Here is a 22,114-nt window from a genome sequence, read left to right on the forward strand (position 1 = left end):
GCATACGCTGGCTTTAGCACAGGTCTCTTACAAAAGGTACTGTGGTAGCGATGGGCCTATATCGAAAGCTGCTCATTTTATTAGCCTGCATGCTCATTAAACATGGTATCGCCACCATACCTAGGTGCACAATGCAGAAAAAGTAAGATTTTGTGAATTTTTTTGTGTGCAAAAAACGTTCTGCTAAAGCATTCAAAATTGAGGGAACGTTCAAACATGATGGGAATTGCTTTTGAATTCTCTAAAACATCTTTGAGGACAGTCTTACTAAAGCATTTCTATAAAAAGCTTCCATGAACAATATATAAATACAGCTTTAGCGCTAACGTTGTGAGGCTATTATTAAAGTCCAGATGGACGTTCTGCGTTATCTAGGCTGGTAGCGTGCTCTTCTTGGTATATTTGGTATTCCTTTCAAATAACCATGCATTTTATTTTATCGTTTTTCTTAGTGTGTCGGGATGTATAACTAAAGCACTAAAAATGCTGTTTGTCTAATTTAAGTTTAGCTCCAAATGTGGTCGTTTAACCGTTTGTTAAAACGCAGTATGAGTCGCCATCTAGTGGTCACTGTCCGGAACAGCATCTCACCGAGGTGTAATGTTTAAGCCTCCCTCTAGGCGGCGGTATATAAAAAACAAACGCTAACTTCCCGCTGACGCTCTTCGCTCAAGCTCCTCGATTGTTTATAGTGTCGCGATTTAGCTTCAGCTCAAGTTCTGTCAGTAAAACCGTTTGAATCGTATTTTCAGTATGGGATGCGACGGGGGAACCATTCCTAAAAGACACGAGCTGGTTAAAGGACCGAAAAAGGTTGAAAAGGTGAAGGCATTGCGCTAAAAACGCGGTTTTTGTCATACATTTGTATGGAATTAGCATGTAGCGTCTTAGCATGTAAACGGCTAGCGAGTTTCTGTTTTGTTGAACGTGTCTTAAATACAACTTTATTTTCTGGACATAAACATGCTGTAGTACTGAAACTCACGAACCATAGTAGATTACTACAGTGGTGTTTAAATCATGGCACACGGATTTCAGAGTATCACAGTATTACCAACTTTACGCTTTAGTACTATGGTGTTTCTCGAAGTTACGTTATATTTATTACAGTATTAGCGTGAGAGATAACGAAACAGCACCACCCTAAATATCAAACTGCTACTAGGATTTCTCTATTTTCGCATTTTATGGATATACAAATAGTAAACACGATATAAATGTTACGAGCTTACACGCAAAAAGAATAATGCACGCCACTACATTAGTGTTGAATATTTTAACGATCAATTACAATATTTAAAGTGTTCAATTTTAACCTAGTATCTTTAACATAGGGAATTGAATTCTGTAAACTTTCGAGCTTTTTTTTTTTTTTTAGCTCACGAGCTTCAGGACAGTCCTTATCGATGGCTTTTTGTAAAAGGAGCTGATGTTTTTCTCAGCAGCAATTATTTGAACGCATTCAGTATTTTACGTAGGTCCCTCGTGAACCAGACATTCATCGTTAAGGTTCATAATTCTTAACTTTATTGTTCTGCAGGTCGATAAAATCGCGGAACTTGCTGCCAAATGGAAGCACTGTGCGTTGAGTCAGGAGAAGCTGAAGAGACCCATAGTCGCCTGTGAGCTGGGCAGGTACTTCGCTAAATAATGTTTATGTTTTTGCTTAGAAACGTGATGTATAGCGAGCTAAAGCAGTTGTTGTTCATTTATTTAATAGGTGAGCATATGATAAGCAGGATCGGTGCAATATAAATACAGTCAGGTGGTCATTATCACAGAATCAAAGCCTTCGGGCTGAAATGGGACGATAATGACTTTCTGTCTCACGTAACCTCTATTCGTAACAACCAACCATAACTGAAATGGTGGTGTGACAAAGTGTTGACCCCCATGTTTGTCACACTTTAATCATCAAGCAAATTTAAATATTAATCAAAGGTAACGCAAGTAAACACAACATGCGGTTTTATTATTATTAAGGGCAAACTAAATCCTTAAATAAGACCTGCCTGATCCTCAAAAGCCGAACGTTATGCTGAGATCCAGTGAAAGTCAAAGACGAATTAGAAAGAAAGCAATTGAGATCTGTAAGCCGTTTCCCGGCGAACCACAGCGAGAGCCGTTATCGACAAACGGCGAAAACATGGACACACTTTCCCAGGTGTGGCCGACTGAGCGAAATCAACCCAAGCAGCGACGACTCATCCAAGAGGTCTTAAAAGACCCCTCAACAGCATCCAAAGAGCTACAAGCCTCACCTGCCTCAGTTAAGGACAGTGTTCATGACCCCACTAATAAGAGACCGGGCAGAAATGGCCTGAGTTTAAGATGAAAACCGCTGCAAAATAAAACAAAAACAAAAGCTCGTCTTCCAAGAATCTTTGACGATCACCAAGACTTTCGGGAAAATACTCTGTGGACTGATGAGACAAAAGTTGATGTTTTGGAAGGTGTGTGTCTTATTACATCCGGCGTAAAAGTAACATAAAAAGAACATTATACCGACATAAAAATATGGTGGAGGTGGTAGTGTGATGGTCTGGGGCTGTTTTGCTGCTTTAGGACCTGGAAGACTTGCTGTGATAAATGGAGCCACGAATTCTGCCAAAAAATCCTGAAGGACAATGTCCAGCCGTCTTGTCTTGACCTCAAGCTAAAGCAAACTTGGACAGTGATTCGAAACACACCAGCAAGTGGCCTGACCTGAATCCTGTTGAGATGCTGGGACATGACCTTTAAAGGCGGTTCATGCAAAAAAAAACCTCTAATGTGGTTGAATCGCACCGATTTGTTGCTGCTAAGGGCAGACTAAGCAGTTATTAGGTTTAGGGAGCAGGCACTTCTTCACACAGGGCCATGTGGGTTTCAATGTAGTTCTCCTTCATAATACAAATTCAATAACTGCGTGTTTAATGTTTAAATTTGTTTGATGATAACGTTAGTGTGGACCGACACTTTTTCACACCACTGTAAGATCAGACTAAGCACCATGCATGGAAAAAGCTCAAGGTTTTAATACAATATTAATATCAATGACCATATTTAGTATGTGTCTGCAATATTTCTGCCAAAGCGATGATACTATAGGGTTAATATTTAGTGAAGCTGTGGTGAATTTTGCAGCATCTGCTCAATTGTCTTTTTTCTTCCACCAGACTGTATAATAAAGATGCGATCATTGAGTACTTGTTGGATAAATCAGCAGAGAGGCCGAATACCGAGGTTGTTGCACACATCCGTAGCATCAAGGTCAGTAGACACTGACAGCATCTGGTTATATGCTTGCATATGATGTTTAAACTGTATCACTATTTAATTATTGACTACGTTTACATGCGATGCAGGTTTATGTGATTTTTGGCAAAATTGCAATTAAGCTTTATTTTTTTATTTTTTTAATCTTTAGATGTCATTTTTGTCATTTTAAATGTGCAGTGTTTAATATTTTCTGGTCAACAAATAATGACAATCATATATAGTTACAGTAATTATGGAAGGAACACGCTAAAATGTAATGCAATGTAACAGTATTTTCTGTTCAATATATTCTATTAAGGATCTCCATGAAGCCCATAAAGCTAATTAATTGTAATTTTAATCATCACAGATCTTTGCCACTATCATTCAGAACACATTTGTCAGCAAAAAGTCAACAAATATTGAATAATTATATTTTTATTAACTTTAATTTTTTACCTATGTGTATATATACTAGTTAAATATAATACTAAATGATATATGTATGTATGTAGATATATATATATATATATATATATATATATATATATATATATATATATATATATATATATATATATATATATATAATATTTTGTCAGCAAAAAGTCATTAAAATGTAATAATGCAAAGTGATTATTTATATGATAGAATTTTATTTTACCCATATTTTGAAACATTAAAGTACACATTTTACTTGCATTTAATATGGTTTATTTGCATATTTAATAACGCAGAAGATCTTGTCTTTGACCCACATGTAGTTTTTATTAGTTTGTTTCAGTTTTAGCTATTGCAGTACACCCCAAATGTTGCCTTGACAACTAGATAAATATTGATTTTGCATAATTTTTTACCAAAAATATTTTTTGAGCAAGTGCATAAGCGGCCAGTGTTTGCAACTGTGTCTTTAGTTTATCCCAGTTCACATGGTTGAAATAATGTTTAAGAAGCATAATTAGCTCTTCAGGTTAAAATAATTTCTTAGTATGAAATTCTAATGGCGTAAGAATTTGCAGGGTTTGATGTCATATGAGTTAACCATTGCTAGCACGATTTATTGTAATGCTTTTTCCCCTCAGTTGGTCAGAACAAAAATGGCAGACTCGTTACTTTTTGGTCAGATGACAGTGTATGCAAGCAAGTCTTAGTTTTTTAGTTAAATCTGAAGCCTGGTGTGTTTGACAGGACGTGAAGGAGCTTCACCTGACGGATAACCCAGCGTGGGAGGGTGAGAGGCGCAACATTAAAGGGGACTGCTATGAAGATGTGCACTGCGCCATGTTCATCTGTCCTGTGGTTGGACTGGAGATGAACGGAAAACACAAGTAAGACCACATGTCGTTCAGCTCATGCAGCACCTTCAACCACAGCACAAATGAATCATACAAGCAAAGGTCGTGGGTAAAGAAAAAGCATGTCTTCTTGCCATGCATTCCTCCATCTCAATGTAATGAATCAGCTTCAAGAAAGCTAATCGTTGGTGGATTCTTCTTCTTCTTCTAAAAAAAAAAAAGAGTACTCTATACTATGTCACTATACATTTCAGTGATGTAGAAATATCACCCAACCAGGATAAACATATCATAACACACTTCTACTACTTCTGTTTTTACTTTTAGTTCTACTAGTTTTCTTTTATTTTTCTCTATTTTCATTTTTCCTCACGTTTTTCTTTCAAATCAAGCCAGTTTGCTTGCTCTTCCAATTAGTATTTGGACTGCTAGAATAATAATTGCAGTAAAAATATTGTTTATTGTCATAAAAAAAATGCTGTTCTACTGGAGCTTTTCCTCTAAACCTACTTGATGACATTTTGCACAGTTTGTTCAAGGCATAGTTCAACCAAAAATGAACATTGTGTCTTCATGTACTCCGCCCCGAATAGTTCCAAACCTGTATGAATTTCTTTGTTCTGACGAATATGTGGAAAGATATTTTGAAAAACGTCTGTTTTGGTCACCGCTGACTTCCATAGAAGGGGAAAAAAATATATATTCTATAGAAGGGATTGGTGACCCAAATCTGCCTGATTACAAACTTTATTCAAAATATCTTCTTTTGTGTTTGGTGGACAAAGAAATTCATACAGGTCTGGAACAGCTTGATGGCAATTTTCATTTTTGAGTAACTATTCCTTTAATAGTAGTTGACTAATTTATGCTAAATCATAAATTAACAAATGTGAATGCGTGTGTGTGTGTGTATATATATATATATATATATATATATATATATATATATATATATATATATATATATATATATATATATATATATATATATATATATATATATATATATAATACTAAATGTTTTATAAATATATGTATATGTGTGTATTTGTGTGTATATGTATGTACATATGTGTGTGTGTGTAATTGTTTATCTAATCTAAAAATTTATCTAATAACTTTTTAAGATGTGATTAACATAGCTGCTGTATTTTGCTGGAAATGGATTTTCCCTTCATACTACCAAGTGGAAAATATGCATTAATTTTTCCACAAAGTTGCTCTTGATTATTTTTGCTCTTTGCATGAGGTTCCTGTGGTTGTAATCACGGCTCTTTTCTCCTAAGGTTTCTGTACCTGCAAACCTGTGGCTGCGTTTTCTCCGAACGAGCTCTCCGAGAGGTGAAGACTGAAATCTGCCACAAGGTAGGGGAAACCTGAATCATTCACGTTTCTGTGGTCTGTTATCAATCACTTCACTTTTAGTCTTTGCACAGGTGTTTATTATAGCAGGTGTATGTTAATAATGTTCCTGAAACCTTAGACCATAAATGAACAAAGGCATAATGTAGTTCATTGTTTACTTTATGAAAATCCTAGTTAAATGTCGATCAAAGGTCAGAGATAAAGGTTTTCAATAGCTCTTAATGTGTCTTAATTTAACCTTCAGTTTTGCATAAATCATTTTTGATATATATCTGTCCTGCTATGCAGTGTTCATTTTTTGGTAGAGTTTTTGTCTGTAATATGTTTATGCCAATGCACATTTACAGCCTAAACAAACCTTAAAAAATATATAATATTTCTAATTTGCAGCACAGAAATAAGTTACATTGTAGAATAATTTACAGTACAAAGCAGCTATTTTAGCAGTTTTACTGTATATGTGATTTAAATTACAATAAAACAAGTAAACAAATGTAAAAGCCTAATTGAGTGGTATATTAATGGATCAAAAGTTTAACAAACGATCAGATTTCTATATTCAAGTTACAGTTTCTGTTTGGGAGTGTTATCAAAATACAGTATACACACTTTCAGGTGCTTTATTAGTAACACTTAATACAATAAGGTTTATTGGTTAACATAAGTTGAACTAATGAATACTTCTTCAGCATTTATTAATGTAAATGCATTTAATGCATTATTTTGTGGTTGTTAACATTAGTTAAATGCACCATGATCTAACATGAACTAACCAGGAGCGATTGTATTTGTATTAACTAACCTAAGTACTGCAATAAATGTATTCTTCGTTGTTTATGTTAGATAATACCTTAACTAATGTTAACAAATGACAGCTTATTATAAAGTGTTACCTCTTTATTTCTGAAAGGTTGGTGTTGTAGTCTGGCACATATCTGGTTTGACTAAAGTGCAGGTGTAGATGAGAAGTCATTATCGCGGGTGAAGTTAAGTGCTGAGTTGAGCAGTCAGCTGCTCTGGTTGTGTTTTTCTTTGTCCAGGTGATTTGTCACCTTTCTCGTAATGCGTGCTCTTTCTGCTGTGTTTACGCTTGTGATTGGACGGAGTTGGGCCGTGGCTAATGAGCTCGACTTGTCTTTCACTCTCAGTAGTGAATCATTAACCTCCCGGTCCCTTGCCTCGGTCTAATTGGTTTCAGGCTCTGCTAGCTGCTGTTTCTCTGTGGCATTTGTCTCAATTAATCCGAGCATTAAGGTGGAAATAGGCTAACTGCATCCCTGCAGTCCGTCTTCTCTAAACAGGCATACACGTCGGTGGTCGGTGCATGGCGTGCTGTGCCTCGACAAGCGTTCAGCTGGATTTGAATATAGAATATAAACCTCCGAGGGTTATCCATTTGCAAGCAAATTTTTAACTATTCTCGGTGCAGTTAATCATAACCTGTGGTTATGTATTGCGTTACATGTGTCTGGTTTTGAATAGGCATTTGTCATCGTCTTTAACAAGGCTTCAACCTTTTATTATTTATTTTAGTTTTTAGCAGAGCTCATTTGAGGATCGAGGTCAAAAAAAAAAAAGTTAAAATGCATGTATCTTTCACATGCATTCATATTAAGTTAAATTAGAATTACTAGTGGCATGTTTTTTCACCAAAATTTTATTTCTGATTTCACATGCTTTTATGAATATGACTTACAACCTTTTAATGTATATAATAGCGTTTATGCAAGTACAGACTTTTACGTTTGAGTAGTTGAGTACTTGGTCACCTGCTTTCTGTGAAAATGATCATAAAGTCAGAATGTTTAATAAAATATTAGCACATCTCTTCTGAAGAAACACAAACTGAGACATCATTTATAAATAATGCATGGTAGTATATACCATCAGCTGTAGTACCACTTTGTGGCGATTATGCGTCTATTAGTGGTCATGATGTAAGTGTTTATGGCTATATGTTCTTTTGTCAGCATCCAAAAAAAAAAAAGACATTGTTAGAAGATAATTTTTTTTCTTATCCAAATTGCTAAATAGGCACATTTGTGAAGGACAATGGAAATGAAAGCGCTTGATTTGTTTGGGTGGGGTTTTTATCAGTTCAATGCAGTATTAAAAACAAAAATGACTAGCAGATGTTCATGTGTACATAATTTGCATGAACATTTACATATTGAAAATATATGGCTTACATTATGAAAGCATTACAGTGGCATGCCATAATGATGCTCGCTAAATTAAACTAATGATGGGCTCGGTGACAATATCTGTCAATTACGGTGTACATCACAGTACAGTGCCTGTAGTATAGTGTAGTATTTGTTGTATCTCAGATTTCGCCGAGGATTTCAATGCCTTTATTCTTTAGGTATTCACTTCATACAGTGCATTATGCAGCAGTTAATAAATAAAAATAAATATAAATTACGATTACTATTAAAAGCACAACGGTTATTACTCATTACATAACAATGAGTGTTCACAGGTTTTCAACGATTATACATCACGAGCTGCATTTGAATATTGACACACAAAAATTGCACCGTAAAGCAGAAAATATTCCAGCGAGATTTCTTCCTTCATGTCTACTGTGTCCTTGTGAGATGGTACTTTGACGTCAAGAGAAAACGGTGTTTTCTCCAATATATATATATATATATATATATATATATATATATGTCTTGAGTGCATGCAGAAGTTGAAAAGCCCGTACATGGTGTGAATTTCACTTCCTTTGTGGCTTTTCGTGGAAGCTTGTTTAGAAACATTCCCCTGGTTTTAAAACGAGCGTGCTGTTGATGATTTCGATCTCTGTGGTTAGACGCCACGATGCTTGTATAGGAACCATAGCGTGCTGGAGAACTTTATGCCGGTGCCACAGTTCTAGACAATCCAGGGCTTCCGGGAAGTTTGCAGTCTCAAATTTATTCGCAAACATGCTCTCTTTTTCGATGAGCCACGGTAAGTCGCCAATGCCGTAAACGCAGATATCCCTGATGTATTGTCCTGTACAAACAAACAAACAATGCTTTTGGTATCCATAGACACAAGACTGTAGTGCTATGTTTACATGAAAACACAGATTGTCTCTGGGAAGATCTAATGACTGTGTAAAGGCTTTAATTGGCTCAGACTTAAATAAATGCAATATCAAGCTTTCTAATAACAGGGTCTCTTGGGACTTTAAAAAACCCTAATTCTCCCTCTTAATCAGAGCAGAAAAATGTAAATGCAAAGTCGTTCTATTAAATTTTACATGCACAGTATTTTTGTTTTATTTTCCAGAACGAACATGTCAAGTCTTTAAATCAAGATACATTCACTTTGAGATGTAAACTGAACATATTCGGTCTTGTTTTCTGAGAAATTGAGAGTTTATACTTAAAACAAGGAGAGACACCCACACAGCCCTGTCAGTGGGGTATGAAACTTTTCTTATGTCATTAGCAGATTGTTATTCTTGTTTTGTTTTATATTGGTCATTTTCTATAAATAAATTTTATATATATATATATATACACTAAGCAATGCTAATTCAAGACATTTACCTTTGTAGAATATATAAATGTATAAGAATATATAAATTGTTCCATTCAATTTTCTTTACTTGTGTGTGTATATGTATATTAGGGATGCACCGATACCACTTTTTTGGAATCGAATAGTACTTGCATTTCAGTACTCGCCGATACCGATGCAGTACTTAATAAAAACATGATTTAAATTTACAGGTAACAGCTTTAGTCATATAATTTAACAAAAAAACAAGGGACTAGTTTGAAATTAAGAACATTTATTTAAAATGAAAAGCATGTTGTATGCAACATATTACAGAATAAATAATTGTCAAAATGTAAACAGTGACAGTGCAACTCAAGTATTTTTTCAGTTTGTTGTAAACTCTGCCGCTTTGGACAACACAAGGGCATTAATAAACATCTTTGCTATTTAGTGCACAATATTTGAATAAACTAACAACATCCACCAACATAGAACTGTGGCAGTCAGTGCAACTGAGGTAGGAATTAATATATGTACATGTACAACATGTACTGATGTTTTAGGTATACCCCATGTCTGGAGCATTTCCTCAAACACATGAGCTATAGCCTGGCTGGTGTGCGAGCAGCATGAATTGTTTCGCATGTAATATGGCTCGTTATGGCGTGAAACTCTCGTCTATCCACTGAGAGGTTAGGCTAATTAGCGACACGGGCTAACACTGCTTGTCCAAATATCCGTGGTGAAACTAAACGCAGAGGAGGTTTGCAGTAGGCTGTGGATATGTTTTTTTTCACGGAGTCGTGTAGTTTAGGCAGCTCCGTGTCAGTCATGTAGCGGCGGCTCCAGAACATGAAGGAGACGCAGGAATCCCACATTTTCTACCTCCGAGAGTGGCTGGTCACTCAGTGCAATGTACTCGATAATTGTTATATGCGCTACCTTTTGAGCCTCCTCTGGACAATTTCGCTGAGCACAATTTGCAGTCCGCCTTTGTTTTGTCGCCTTCATTCACTTTGAAATAGTTCCACACGGCTGACATGTTTCGCCGCTTCTACCCGCTCTGAGCTGGGGCGGGGCACTCGGCGCTCTGATTAACATACACGCCGCTCAAACATAGACAATTCTCAGACTGCGTGTATCGGTCCCGGTATCGGGGACTTTTAACGAGTGAGTACTTTAGAAAATGTGGTATCGAGGGCGATACCAGATGTATCGGTATCGGTGCATCCCTTTAATGTATATATATATATATATATATATATATATATATATGTGTATATATTCATGCATATCAATATATTAACAATATAAAAGATTGATGATGATAATCATACAAAAATAAAGTTGTATCTATTTGTGAAATAAATGCTGAATTTAAATGTTTTTGTATATACATTATAGATAAACCTATTTAAACCCCACATTTTTTTTTAATGTGATTAGTCATTTGCCATTTAATGATTAGTCATTTAATCTACAGGCACCATGGATAAACATGGCATTTTATATTATAAATATTGCTGATTCTGTGGCAAATAGCTTTGGAAGAAACCGTACCTTTACAGCCCTGATGTGCTGTTCCTTCTTGGTCCCTCCATTTGATTGCACGAACGTTACCTTCCCATTCGCCTTCTATGTGACTTCCAGGTGCTTCTGAGTACACATGCAAGAGCATTTTCAGGATTAGGCGATCGCATGTTTCCGAGCAGTTTTATATCATCAATATTTCTGTTATCGACATTCTGAGTCAACATTGCATTTTAAAGCAAACATAGACTTGATCATTGTGTTCTGACTTACCCTCCATGCGGTTCAGCGTCACCCAGTAGTGCTCATCTGGGCTGAAGGTGTCTCTAGACCACTCCAGCAAGTCTTTGGCCACCTTGTCATTGAGGATGAACTCCACAAACGGTCTCGTTAAGGAGTAATAAGCAGTCCCGAAGTAAATTGTCAAGTTGTGAGGAGGTGGTCCTTTCTTTTGGCTCCTGCCTTTTGGTGCCACGTGTGTGCCCTTTACCTCCTCGTACTGAAACTCAGTCCTGTGTTTCATAGTGGGCGGCTGCTTGATTCCCGGCGTCATGTTCCTGTCTTTCCATTCGGGTCCTTGCATGTACCGGACCAGCTCCAGGTTGGTCTGGATTGGAAAATCCTGGCCGCACAGATTTATAACTCTCTTCCATTTTGTTGGAGACTTCACCAGGTCCTTCATGCAGTTGATGTCAGCCTGCAGACGGGAAAAGCCGGCGTACGTGACTTTTTCATTAACGGACGCCACAAAGATGTTCGGGAAGCACTCGACAAGGTTTCGGACGCTCGACTTGTATTCCTCCGGCGCTTTAGCGTCTATGTGAATGCAGTACACGTTCTGTGGTGCATAAACGGCTCTCAGAAGCCGCACAAACGTCTCCAACTCTTTGTGTATGGTGATTATAAAAGCCAAAGGAAAGTCGTTTTCTTCTTTGCTCAGCGGCGTCGTAATAAAGTGCAGATCAGACTTCAACACAGTGCAGTTTGCGTTCGATTTGGTCTCGTAGCTGATTTTCTTACAGGCTTTTCGCTGCCATGTAAACCCAGGAGTTGCGGATGGAAGAATGTCGCATGATTTGAGTGCCGGCGTGGATTGGCTGCTCAAGCCACTTCGTTCAACTGACGTGTTGGGTATTTTGGCTTTCAGGTAGATGGCAGAACATATTAGGATGCAGATTCCAAGGCAGAAGAGAAAACTGCACTTGGTGTTCTCAAGCTGGACCATAATAGTCCAGCATCTGAAAAGCAGCTACAGACCTCCTGAAACAGAGCAGGAGAGGAAAATAGTAAGAGAGGAAATAGTCACAACATGGGGAAGTGCTCGTTTACACACCCCTTTCTGTTAATCATTAAAATAAACACAGAACCAAGCTTCTTAGTCATTAATCATTGTTATTTAAAAAAAAAAAAAAAAAAAAAAAAAGAAAAAGTGAAAGTGTCTTCTCATTCAGTCTGCATTTATTTGATTAAAAATACTGTGAAAAAGACAGTTTTGCTCAATATTATCATTCGAAACCAACGTTTCCTTTGTGTGTTAAATGTAATTTATTTCTGTAGTAAAAGCATCATTACTCCAGTCTTCGCCATAGAGAGTCTAGTCATAGAGAGCAGCTTTTTTTAACAGCACTTATTCATCTAGGGTGACATTTATGCTTATTCATTATTGTATCGTGTTCATTCAAAATGCATTGTATAAGTATATGTATATGTGTGTGTATATATATATGCATTTCTTTTTTTTGATTAGTGACATTAGGGTGACTCGCTACTAATCTCACTACAGAGGAGTTTGAGAGCACATGTTTTGGGTGGCTTCATCTCAGCCGTGTTGTGAGGTCATGGACAGAATTGATCATATCATTACATACAGCGACAAACATATTTTTGAATGGGTGGCTCCATTATTCAAGAGCGTTTGTTGACTCTCATAATGACGCATAATGGTGTGGTCCCAATCATTCCCTTTGACAGTGACTCCGGTTGCCTTCACGTCTCTATGAGGGTACAAGTCTTTTCCCACCTGGATGTAACACTGTTTTGTCAATCTTTTCTAAGCGCAGCGACCCTTGGGTTTCCTTTTAATAGCACCCCAGAGAGCCGCGTTCACTGCTGGAGGTCCCAGTTGCTGGACGCACATGAGTTTTGGATATCGGTTTTGTCAAGTTGTTTAATGAACCCTCGGGGGTTTATAAAACACACTGACATTGTCTATTGTCACCTTAAACAATGAAGTGCACAGCGTTCAATCAACATCACGTAGGGCGTGCAGTCAGAGACCTGTTACACTTGAGCTTGAGTTTAAGAAATGACTGTCAAACCGATTCTAGTTTAAAGGCTTTCAGAAGATTGTAAAAAAAAAAAAACAGCTTAAAAAGTTTAAACATTACCTAATAGATGACAGTACTGTGTGACAATGTTTTTTAGAAGGCGTGACATAAGTGTTAACTAATGGTAACGGTTAGTGTTTCACTAAAGATCTAGTCATTTGGGATTTTAATGTGGTTGGCTTAAAGTTCTGTTTCAAAAAGAATAAATAATAAGTGTATTTAATATATTAGTGAAATGTATTGAGAAAACGGTTCAAAACTTATTTTGCTAAGTATGTTTATGCTTTTAAGAGCATTATACAGCATCACCCCAGTATTATTTTGCCGTTTTAATAAAATTTGTTATTTTTTTTATTTTAGTGTGTTTTTGGCATTTATTTTCTCCGTTGGTCTAACAGATATTTCGTACTGGATGAAGGACCATCCAGTTAGGCACAAAACCAGCGCTGGCTCTGCACCGCTTTACATAAACGCATTACTTCATACTTATGTGCCCTCTAGGCACTTGTGCTCTGAAAGTGAACGTAATGTCTATTGTGGCATCGCAAAGAGGCACAAAATCATTTTCAAACCTTTTAAATGAAAGCCCCGTTTACACCAGTGCGTTTTAGTTTTAAACCGCGTCTTAGAATGAAACCGTCCCGCGTTTCCGCTGCGCTTCAGAAACGATCTCCTTTTACACTGCACGACCTAAAATGCTTGTCACGTGACCATTTGTAGATACGTGTATGTAGGCGCCCCGTTATTTAAATCGCGTTGGAACGATTGAAAGGGGAATCTACCAACGCACATCTACGGGTACAACAAGAAAGCGGCAGGGTTTTGTAAACGATAGGCTTAACCGTAGCAGTTTTAAACCTGAAATGCTACAGTATGAACGGGCCGCAGAGTGCCCTCCTGAAGGAATGACACATGCCCTCAGTCCGAGGAGCATCCTCAAGAATGCTAAAAACACATCTCTTCCATCTTCGTCTGACCCTCGAACTCTAGCGCTGTTTATTCGAAATCTGTTCTTAAAAAAACCTTCTTGCACTCATTTACTACTCGTTTTCTTATATACGATTATTTTTATGCATCTATTCTTTCTCGTTTTCTTTATTATACTATTTTTAAAAAACGCGTTACGCTAACTGAGAACCGTTATATCACTTGCATATCACTTCTATCTTGTTGATTTTAAATGCTTCCGTTGTCCTCATTTGTAAGTCACTTTGGATAAAAGCGTTAGCTAAATGACTAAACGTCATGTAATGTTTTTTTCCCATCAGTTCTTTGGTTACATGCGATAGGGGCATTGCACGTTCTGCAGAAAATAGATCAATACGGCAGGATGTTGCGGTTTTGCTTAATGCTTCGAGGTTGGAAAGAAAATGTATTTCTGCTGAAACGAAACCGCAGCGTTCTACTTAAGACATATAATTGTTAAAACGAGAACACCACGAGTTGTAATCATTTTGCATTATTAAAGTCCTCTACAATTCTCTTCCTGAACAAATAGTTTTTGGGGTAACACGGCGGTGAGCGGTGACTGTATTGCTATATTGTATTATACTGACTGTCATTGTTCTTTCGTACAGAGCGGTGAAGCGAAATAATCCAACCTGACGCCTTGTGTGCTCACCGTTTAGTGAACATGGTTAGGGTGAATTGTAAGAAAAGAGAAATTGCGCAGCTTCTACTTCAGTTGAAACTTACACCAAGCGAAAACTGAACGGTCAGTTGAAATTAAGTGTAGAGCAAGTAAAGTCATGACCATTCGTTGATTAAGGAAGTTCTTAAAGAGCACATAAACTTGAACTTTAAACTCATTCCAGTGACGTTAAGTATTAATCGCAATGCTATATATTAATCCCTCCTGAACTTTAGTATATATGCTTTTATACGATCTCCGTTACGTTTTGCTTTTAAACTACAAATAGCAAAAGATGATTGTTTTCTCTGTACTTATTAGATAAAGCAGACGCTAAGTGTACCATCAGACCTCATTTAAACCTCTTTAGAGTCTCTCTCCTACACGTGTTTTGGTTTTTCTAAAGCATAAACATCAAGTGCATTAGACATGGGCCGATAAATCCATGAGTCAAAGCGTGCTTACCTTTCAGCTCAAGACGTTTCCACTCCTTTCGACAGGAAACGGGATTAAACATTCACAAACGCGCTAACGTCGGCACGAGCTCTGTCTAAAAGGCTCCTCCGTGAGCTGAAATCCCTGCGAGTAAAACAGCCGGTTGTTGCTGTTGTGGTGTCCTCCCGTGACTGTGGGGTTTGGCTGCTCAGTAACACTCCCCATGAGAGGGCTGGAGGAGGAGCGTGAGCAGGTGAAAAACGGTTGGCCTAGCCCTCGCTTTAATTTGCACCTCTTTTGCTTTTTGACACTCTTATCTCGTGAGAGTCGTGTTGTCGTCAAGCGCGGCGCTTTATCTCTAACGCAGCGACTAACCAGTTCCGTAACCTGTTGTGTTCAGCAGAACTGGTTCGAGGTTTTACGTAGTTTCAGGTTTACCATCAACTAAAGTGGTTTTATTGGTCCCTTAAATAGATTCAAATTTATTTGAACTTTTACTGTCGGCAATTTGCAGTTGTGAAAAAGGTCAAAAAAACTACTTTAGCAGTCCTTATTTAGTAGCTTTGTGTATCATTTACGTGGTTTTTCAGACATTTTTATGGCGGAAATGCTTTTTAAATTAAGAATAATATGCACTGAGGAAATTGTGCATGCTAAGATAATTCAGTTTTAAACTAATTGTTGTTGTCAATATTCTGTTGTCATCATTTATTCATGTTTTTAATTTGAATAAGTTAATAACTTTTCTAAAAAAAAATGTATTGCATAAACGCTTGTGAAAAATTATGCACTTTATTTTGATCACTTTTTGCGCTTTGAATGTGAACAAAGATGGTAAAGCTTCAAATATAACAAACTCATATGTTAGCATATGTATATTTTTATAGCAAAAACGCTTTTTATATTTGCAGTAATGTGCTTTGAGGATGTTGGGCACAATCTGATCAGAAAGTGAATCGAAAGTCAGTTTTGATTTTCATAATGACTTGATAACATTTTTAAACAAATATTTGCTGTCGTTCGTCAAAATGTACTTTTTGTCGCCATTTGTGAAAAGGGAAATTTAGAATAATTTGCATTGAGGAAATTGTGCACAATAAGATCATGAATGTGAATTAAAAAAAATATTTTAATTACAATCATGCATAAAAATAACATTCTGTCATTTTGATTATTTCGATTATTCACGTAAAAACAAAAATAATTCTATACTGAATTTTCTAGCAAAAATAATGAAATGGAATTGTGCACAATAAAATTAAGAATGTGCATTAAGAAAATACCCGAGTTGGTTTTAATTACTGTCATGCATAAAAATAAATGTCTGTCATCATTTAGACGTTTATTTTGATCACTTCTATTTTAAGTGTGAGCAGGGACTATCAATATTCAAAAATAATACAAGGGAATTGTGCACAATAAGATCTGTGATATGAATGGTTACAGTTAGTGATTTTGTATGGTTTCAGCTTCATTGTTGACAAAAGCAGTTATGATGATCTAAATAAAAGACTGGCTTTCATACACAGAAGTAAGGCGCAGTGGAGAATTAGTTTGACTTCAATTAATTTTTTATGAATTCTTGAAATAGAAATTCTGTAATCATTTAATTTAGTCATTTGCATTTTAAATGTAAAGCTTCAAAAAGAGCTACTTTAGAAAAAAAGTTTCGTTTGTATTGCAAATATGTTTTTTGTTTAATCTGCAATAATGCGCGTTGAGGAAACTCTGCACGGGAAAATCAGGAATGTGTATTAGGGAAGTAAATGTTGTCTGTTTAGATTTTCATGTAGACACTTTCAAGCATCGACCTGATTTAGTTTAGTTTGTTTAGTAGATTTGTTTCTCTCTCCAGCTTTACCTTCATAATCTTCATCTCTGTTTGCTCTCTCCACCTCTCGTTCTTTTCTTCAGACGCTTGCTTTGCAGATACGTATGATTCCAGATACATTAGCTCCTCGTTTTTTTTCCCCGAGCGGAGTGCTGCTGACCTGTAGCGAGCCCGAGGGCTGGTGGCCCAGGCGTTTGCTGATGAGTGAGAGAGATTAGTGCTCTTGTGTGTTTCAGCGCTGCTCGTGTGCAAGACAAAGGCCCCTGCTGAATGCCTGTGTCATTGTGTGTGCGTTTGGCTTTCGGTTAACTCGGTGTAACATTTTTCTGCTTTTCAGGCAAAGCCGTCATACCTGCTTTATGACCTGTTTAGTGACATATTAGCAGTTCTCCGGTTTTTGCGCTTTGCTTTCAGAGAGTTTTCAATCATAGACTTCACTACACTTAATAATTTTTTTTTTTTTTTTTTAAAGTTGCGAATAATGACTATAGGAGTGTGTTTTAAGAAAATGCTGTTTTCAGATATTATTCATAAAAATTTTACATTCAGTTTGTAATTTTTTTTGTTTGTTTTTATTGCCTATTCCTTTTTTTATTTTACATTTTTTAATTCATTTTTATTTAATTAGATTTTTTTGGTGCCAAAGTCTGTTGTTTTTCCGGAATTAACATTTTTGCGCAATTTTAATATTCCCTTTTTTTTGTTTGTTTTTTAATAGTGCGGTGATCCTTTCCAAGAAGACGATCTCGTGATGCTGAATGGGTCTAAAGAAGAGGTGGAGAAGCTGCAGAAGGCTATGGAGGAGCGCCGGCTGAAGGCTAAAACCGCGAAAGTAAATTGATTGAGCCTTGCTGACATAGACTCGCCGTCTTTGGGATGTTCTTCCCGGAAGATACGATTAAAAAAATTGCCATTTAAAAGAAAATTTGTAAGAGATGAGACGATGAAAACGCACCCTGAATGTACCGAATAAGCAAAAAACATTTTTGCTTCCTTTCTTTTCACTTCCATATTTTTTAATAAGCTAACACTTATGTCAGGCGTTCTTTATCTTTTTTCTATCCAGAAATCAAAGAAGAGCAAGGATGCTAAAGCCTCCAAGTCGTCGGATTCAACAGGTACAGTAGCGCATGACGAATCGGATGAAACTCTCTGATCAGTGTGAAGAATTTCTTCTACAGGTGATCAGCAAGGCAGTAGCTGACCCAGAAATGAAAATCATTTACTCACCCTGATGATGTCAAACCCTTTTTCAATTCTCTCTTTACAAACGAAATGGCAGTTTTGAGGTTGCGTTTCCTGTGAAAAAAAACACGTCATGAACACACTTCATCGTCGGCTGATAATCATCAGTGCTTCACCAAAGCTGTCAAACTGTTTTTTTATGCTGCATGTCACAATCAGTCATATGATGATGATTCAGTGCCGCTGTCTTTCATGTAAAATGTTGAGCAATGCAATATTGAGCAATGCAGCGTTGCATTTAAACGTTTTACTGCTATTATAGCTTTTATGTACAATGTATCAGATTTTACATTTTTGAGCTGCGTTTATGTGATTCATTTGTTTGTCATATGAGCTACTTTTAAGCTACTAGTTTCCATCCGCTTCAGTTCTGCTTTAAATCATAGTTTGAGCCGCTGAGTTTTTGAGATTAGGAGTGAGATTAAGAGACCTTTCTAGGTAGAAGAATGTTCCCGTGTAATAATTCCTGTGGGTGGATTTTTCTGAATGTAAACAGTCCTCGTCCTTCTACGCACATTGTGTGAGAGTTGTACCTGGTTTACTGGCTTTACCGGCGTTGCGTCATCGAGAGAGCTTTGTTGAAAGATTGAGAGTTTAAAAGAATGAGCTCAGTAAGAAATTCATTCACACTAGTCTCATGTTAACACCTGCAATGGCACAGTAGGGCTTTCTCAGTGCTCTCCCTCTAAGGGCATTGATTTTTATACCCAACAGCGTTAGATTATAATTAACCCAAAGTAACTGCAAATGCGCGCTGAACCGATATCAAGCTTTTGGTGAAAGTCTGATGGCTAAACGCAATGACACGCATGCAAAAATGGGAAATGAACTGCAATCGTAACATTTTATAGATGCATTCAGCGACCTTTAGTCATATGTAAATTTCTTACATCAGCAGCGTTCGTTCGTTTTCAGTTGTCGGCTACATTATGGATTTTTCCGGTGTTTGATGCGGCGACGTGTTCCTCTAAACGCAGCCAGACGTCAAAACTCAAAGCCTCTTTGTTTGCTCCGCTGAAATGGGGAAGTCACACTGACTGCATTTATTGCACTTCATAAATGCACCGAGCCACGGTTCATGTTTGCAATGTGATTGTACATTAACTTATGAGCTGTTACACTTTACGAGATATGATCTGGGCTGTCAGTAAGGTTTCCTTAATTCGTTTGAGATGAGACCGTCCTTTGCTTTCAGGGATGAAGAGAGATGTTGTATGTTGTTTTCTCTGCTGGGATGACTGTATGAGGGTAGATTGAGCATAACATACCTGTGAGGTTTTTTTATTAACATCAAGATGCTAGAGTAAACAAATTTAGTTGGAAATGGTTGTGCGTTGTGGCAAATAATTTTTTTTTTTTTTTTTTTTTTTTTTTTTTTTTTTTTTTTTTTAGTTTTAGAGTGTAACTTCATATTGGGACTTCACACTATTTATTTTTATTTATTATTAATATATAATATATTTATTTTAATATTTTTGCTGTAATGTTAGTGATCAGCTTAACCTCTTATCTCATGTTCTCAGAGAGAATAATATATATATATATATATATATATATATATATATTGTGTGTGTGTGTGTGTGTATACATATGAAAGTAAATATTGTAAAAAAATAGATATAAATTAAAATCAAATTTTCAACAAATTTTATAGACATTAAAAACTTGAAATTGAAAAATTAAAGGAAAAATGCAATGTATGAATACATAATAAAAAGGCTAATATCTCAGTGATACTTAAATATGCTTCAAAATATATAAATGAAAGTACTCCCCAATAGTGTTTAAACAACTAATTATTTATTAAATTGGTACATCCACTAAATCTTGTTCTTCTCTCTTGTAATGGCAGGAAGCTGTGACGCCTCAGAGACCAAATCTTCATCCCTGAGTGGAGAAGGCAGCAGTGACTCAGGTATCCCAGCATGCCCGGGCACAGAAGGGATAGATTTGCACGTACATTACAATAGAAATATGTGTTGGTTTGACAAACGCGGAGTCTGTAGACGTATTTTATCACTTTAAAACCTGATGCGATTTCAGGCTTTAATGTTAGCAGTGAATGAAAGGTTTTTAGTTCAGTTAATAGACCTTTTTGTTGGAGTATATAAAAAAAAATAATTCTGAAGTCTTGTACGATTACCAAAATCAAAAATACAGGTGAAATCAGTAACCTTTCTTAAACATGATGATTCGCTGCTCAAGAAACATTCATATTTTCTTTCAGGATTCTTAAAAAACTTGATCCTATTTTTGTAACGCATACGTACCGTCTATTTTGATCTAAATGTTCCTGCATCCTGCTGGTAGTACGCCACGCTTTTAAGTACGCGTCAAACACATGTGAACGTATAAGACTCTCTAGATTTCAAAGCTAATGGAAAATATAACAACACAAAACATCTTACTAGCCATCATTTTCTCAAAGAGTGGTGTCCTCACACGGGTTAATCACAAACAAATGAATTACCCCTTCCATGCAAATAAAGCGGTCGTGTCATTTAGGGACAGGCTTCTCTTCTCAAAAAGACTTCACTATTTGCTGAAAAAACGTTTCGGAGAAATGCAGCGTTCCGTCTTTTGCTAACCAGCGGCGAATGGGTGCCGTCCGAGCGGCTGATGATCCACATGGAGGAGCCAGAAGAGTCCATAATGACATTTCCTCCAGTGATGAAATCAACTTCATCGACATGCTTTTTTTTTTTTTTGATTCTTTCGTCTAGTAAACGGATTTTGAGTTTTCAGCAAAAAGCATTATCATTGCAATAATGTTATTAGCGTTGGATTGGTCATTGAGTAACATGCAGCTTTGCGCTTCTCGAGACGTTTGGTTGGGGATCATTGTGATGTTTTTTGATCATCTCTCGTTCGCCGCAGAGCTGAGAAAGTGACGAAATGCTGCGATTCTTCCAATAAAGAAGCAAAGCAGGGTTTTTTTTGGGTTGAGCTAGAATCGCTTCGTCCCGCCAGAAGTCGTGCACTCACTGAAGCTGTGGCGTGTCTTGTCTTTTTCTCAGCTCCGGGGCCGTCCGCGTCCGGCGAGTGCTCCAAGACGATAAAGGCCCCCGCGGGCCCCGTCGCTGGCAGTAAGAGATCGATCCAGGACATGAAGGACAAGTCGGAGGCCTACAAGTCGCTCTTCACCTCCCACAGCTCTGCCAAGCGTACCAAAGACCAGATCTCTAACTGGGTCACACACACGCCTTACCACTTCTGAGTGTTCTTCTTCTTCTTAGCCAAGCTCGCTCTCTAGTGGTCAGGCTTCGTAGGAGCGCACCGACGCTTCGTTTTTAATCTTTATTTACCTTTTATAAGATTATCTTAATTCAGTTGCATGCTTAAGCGTTTATTAATGTCTTTTCGTGATTTATTTTATGACTGGATTGTGCTTTGCAGCAGCAGCATCTTGCTTTAAGCCGCTTTCTTCGGGTTTCAACATGGACTGCATTGCATTTAAGAAAACATAAGCAAAAAGGCAAAGGAAGATAACATTGTTTTCCTCTTCGGGAGCAGACACGTGGTCCTGTTTAATGTCACGGTGTCACAGAAACAACCTACTCGTTACAGTAGATACGTAGTGTACTTTTAAACATGCATCACTTGTGAACACAATAAAGGTCCTCTCTCGGAGAAGTCTCGCGCTGTTGCTTTCTATATTTCTGACTGAAGTCCCTCAGCGTTTCTTTTGGCCACTGGGTGGCAGCAGACGTCCAGAAAG

The 22,114-nt window shown here is 37.1% G+C and overlaps 2 protein-coding genes across 6 annotated transcripts; one reads left to right on the top strand and one right to left on the bottom strand.

Annotated features, from left to right (window-relative positions):
* The first annotated feature begins 652 nt into the window (after nt 1-652).
* Nucleotides 653-22,029, top strand: rtf2 (replication termination factor 2). Its single transcript, XM_043242656.1, has 9 exons — nt 653-822; nt 1,541-1,635; nt 3,159-3,252; nt 4,429-4,568; nt 5,822-5,900; nt 17,870-17,983; nt 18,218-18,269; nt 20,249-20,311; nt 21,414-22,029. Exons 1-9 carry the CDS (start codon nt 754-756, stop codon nt 21,611-21,613), a joined length of 906 nt encoding a protein of 301 aa, XP_043098591.1. The 5' UTR covers nt 653-753; the 3' UTR covers nt 21,614-22,029.
* gcnt7 (glucosaminyl (N-acetyl) transferase family member 7) lies at nt 7,973-19,664 on the bottom strand. Of its 5 annotated transcripts, none has more exons than XM_043242652.1 (5): nt 19,287-19,664; nt 18,382-18,450; nt 11,202-12,188; nt 10,959-11,054; nt 7,973-8,903 (listed from the first exon to the last, which is right to left on the bottom strand). In XM_043242652.1, the coding sequence occupies exons 3-5, from the start codon at nt 12,151-12,153 to the stop codon at nt 8,656-8,658; spliced, it is 1,296 nt and encodes a 431-aa protein (XP_043098587.1). In that variant the 5' UTR covers nt 12,154-12,188; nt 18,382-18,450; nt 19,287-19,664; the 3' UTR covers nt 7,973-8,655. The 5 variants fall into 5 exon arrangements, with proteins under 5 accessions (XP_043098587.1, XP_043098588.1, XP_043098585.1 ...); XM_043242653.1 differs by having other exon boundaries at nt 18,827-19,664; XM_043242650.1 differs by lacking the exons at nt 18,382-18,450; nt 19,287-19,664 and adding exons at nt 15,351-15,552; nt 17,182-17,854.
* Nucleotides 22,030-22,114: the final 85 nt, after the last annotated feature.

This window comes from Puntigrus tetrazona, chromosome 6 (genome assembly GCF_018831695.1).
Source record: "Puntigrus tetrazona isolate hp1 chromosome 6, ASM1883169v1, whole genome shotgun sequence".
Lineage (NCBI taxonomy): Eukaryota > Metazoa > Chordata > Actinopteri > Cypriniformes > Cyprinidae > Puntigrus > Puntigrus tetrazona.

Excerpts from the sequence above, each read along its gene's own strand:
- gcnt7 (XM_043242652.1), bottom strand. The coding sequence starts at position 12,153 with ATGGTCCAGCTTGAGAACACCAAGTGCAGTTTTCTCTTCTGCCTTGGA. Across the intron at positions 11,055-11,201 it reads GACGCTGAACCGCATGGAGG|AAGCACCTGGAAGTCACATA; the intron begins GTAAGTCAGAAC and ends ATGTGTACTCAG. Across the intron at positions 8,904-10,958 it reads AGCACATCAGGGCTGTAAAG|GACAATACATCAGGGATATC; the intron begins GTACGGTTTCTT and ends TTGTTTGTACAG.
- rtf2 (XM_043242656.1), top strand. The coding sequence starts at position 754 with ATGGGATGCGACGGGGGAACCATTCCTAAAAGACACGAGCTGGTTAAA. Across the intron at positions 823-1,540 it reads GACCGAAAAAGGTTGAAAAG|GTCGATAAAATCGCGGAACT; the intron begins GTGAAGGCATTG and ends ATTGTTCTGCAG. Across the intron at positions 3,253-4,428 it reads CACACATCCGTAGCATCAAG|GACGTGAAGGAGCTTCACCT; the intron begins GTCAGTAGACAC and ends TGTGTTTGACAG.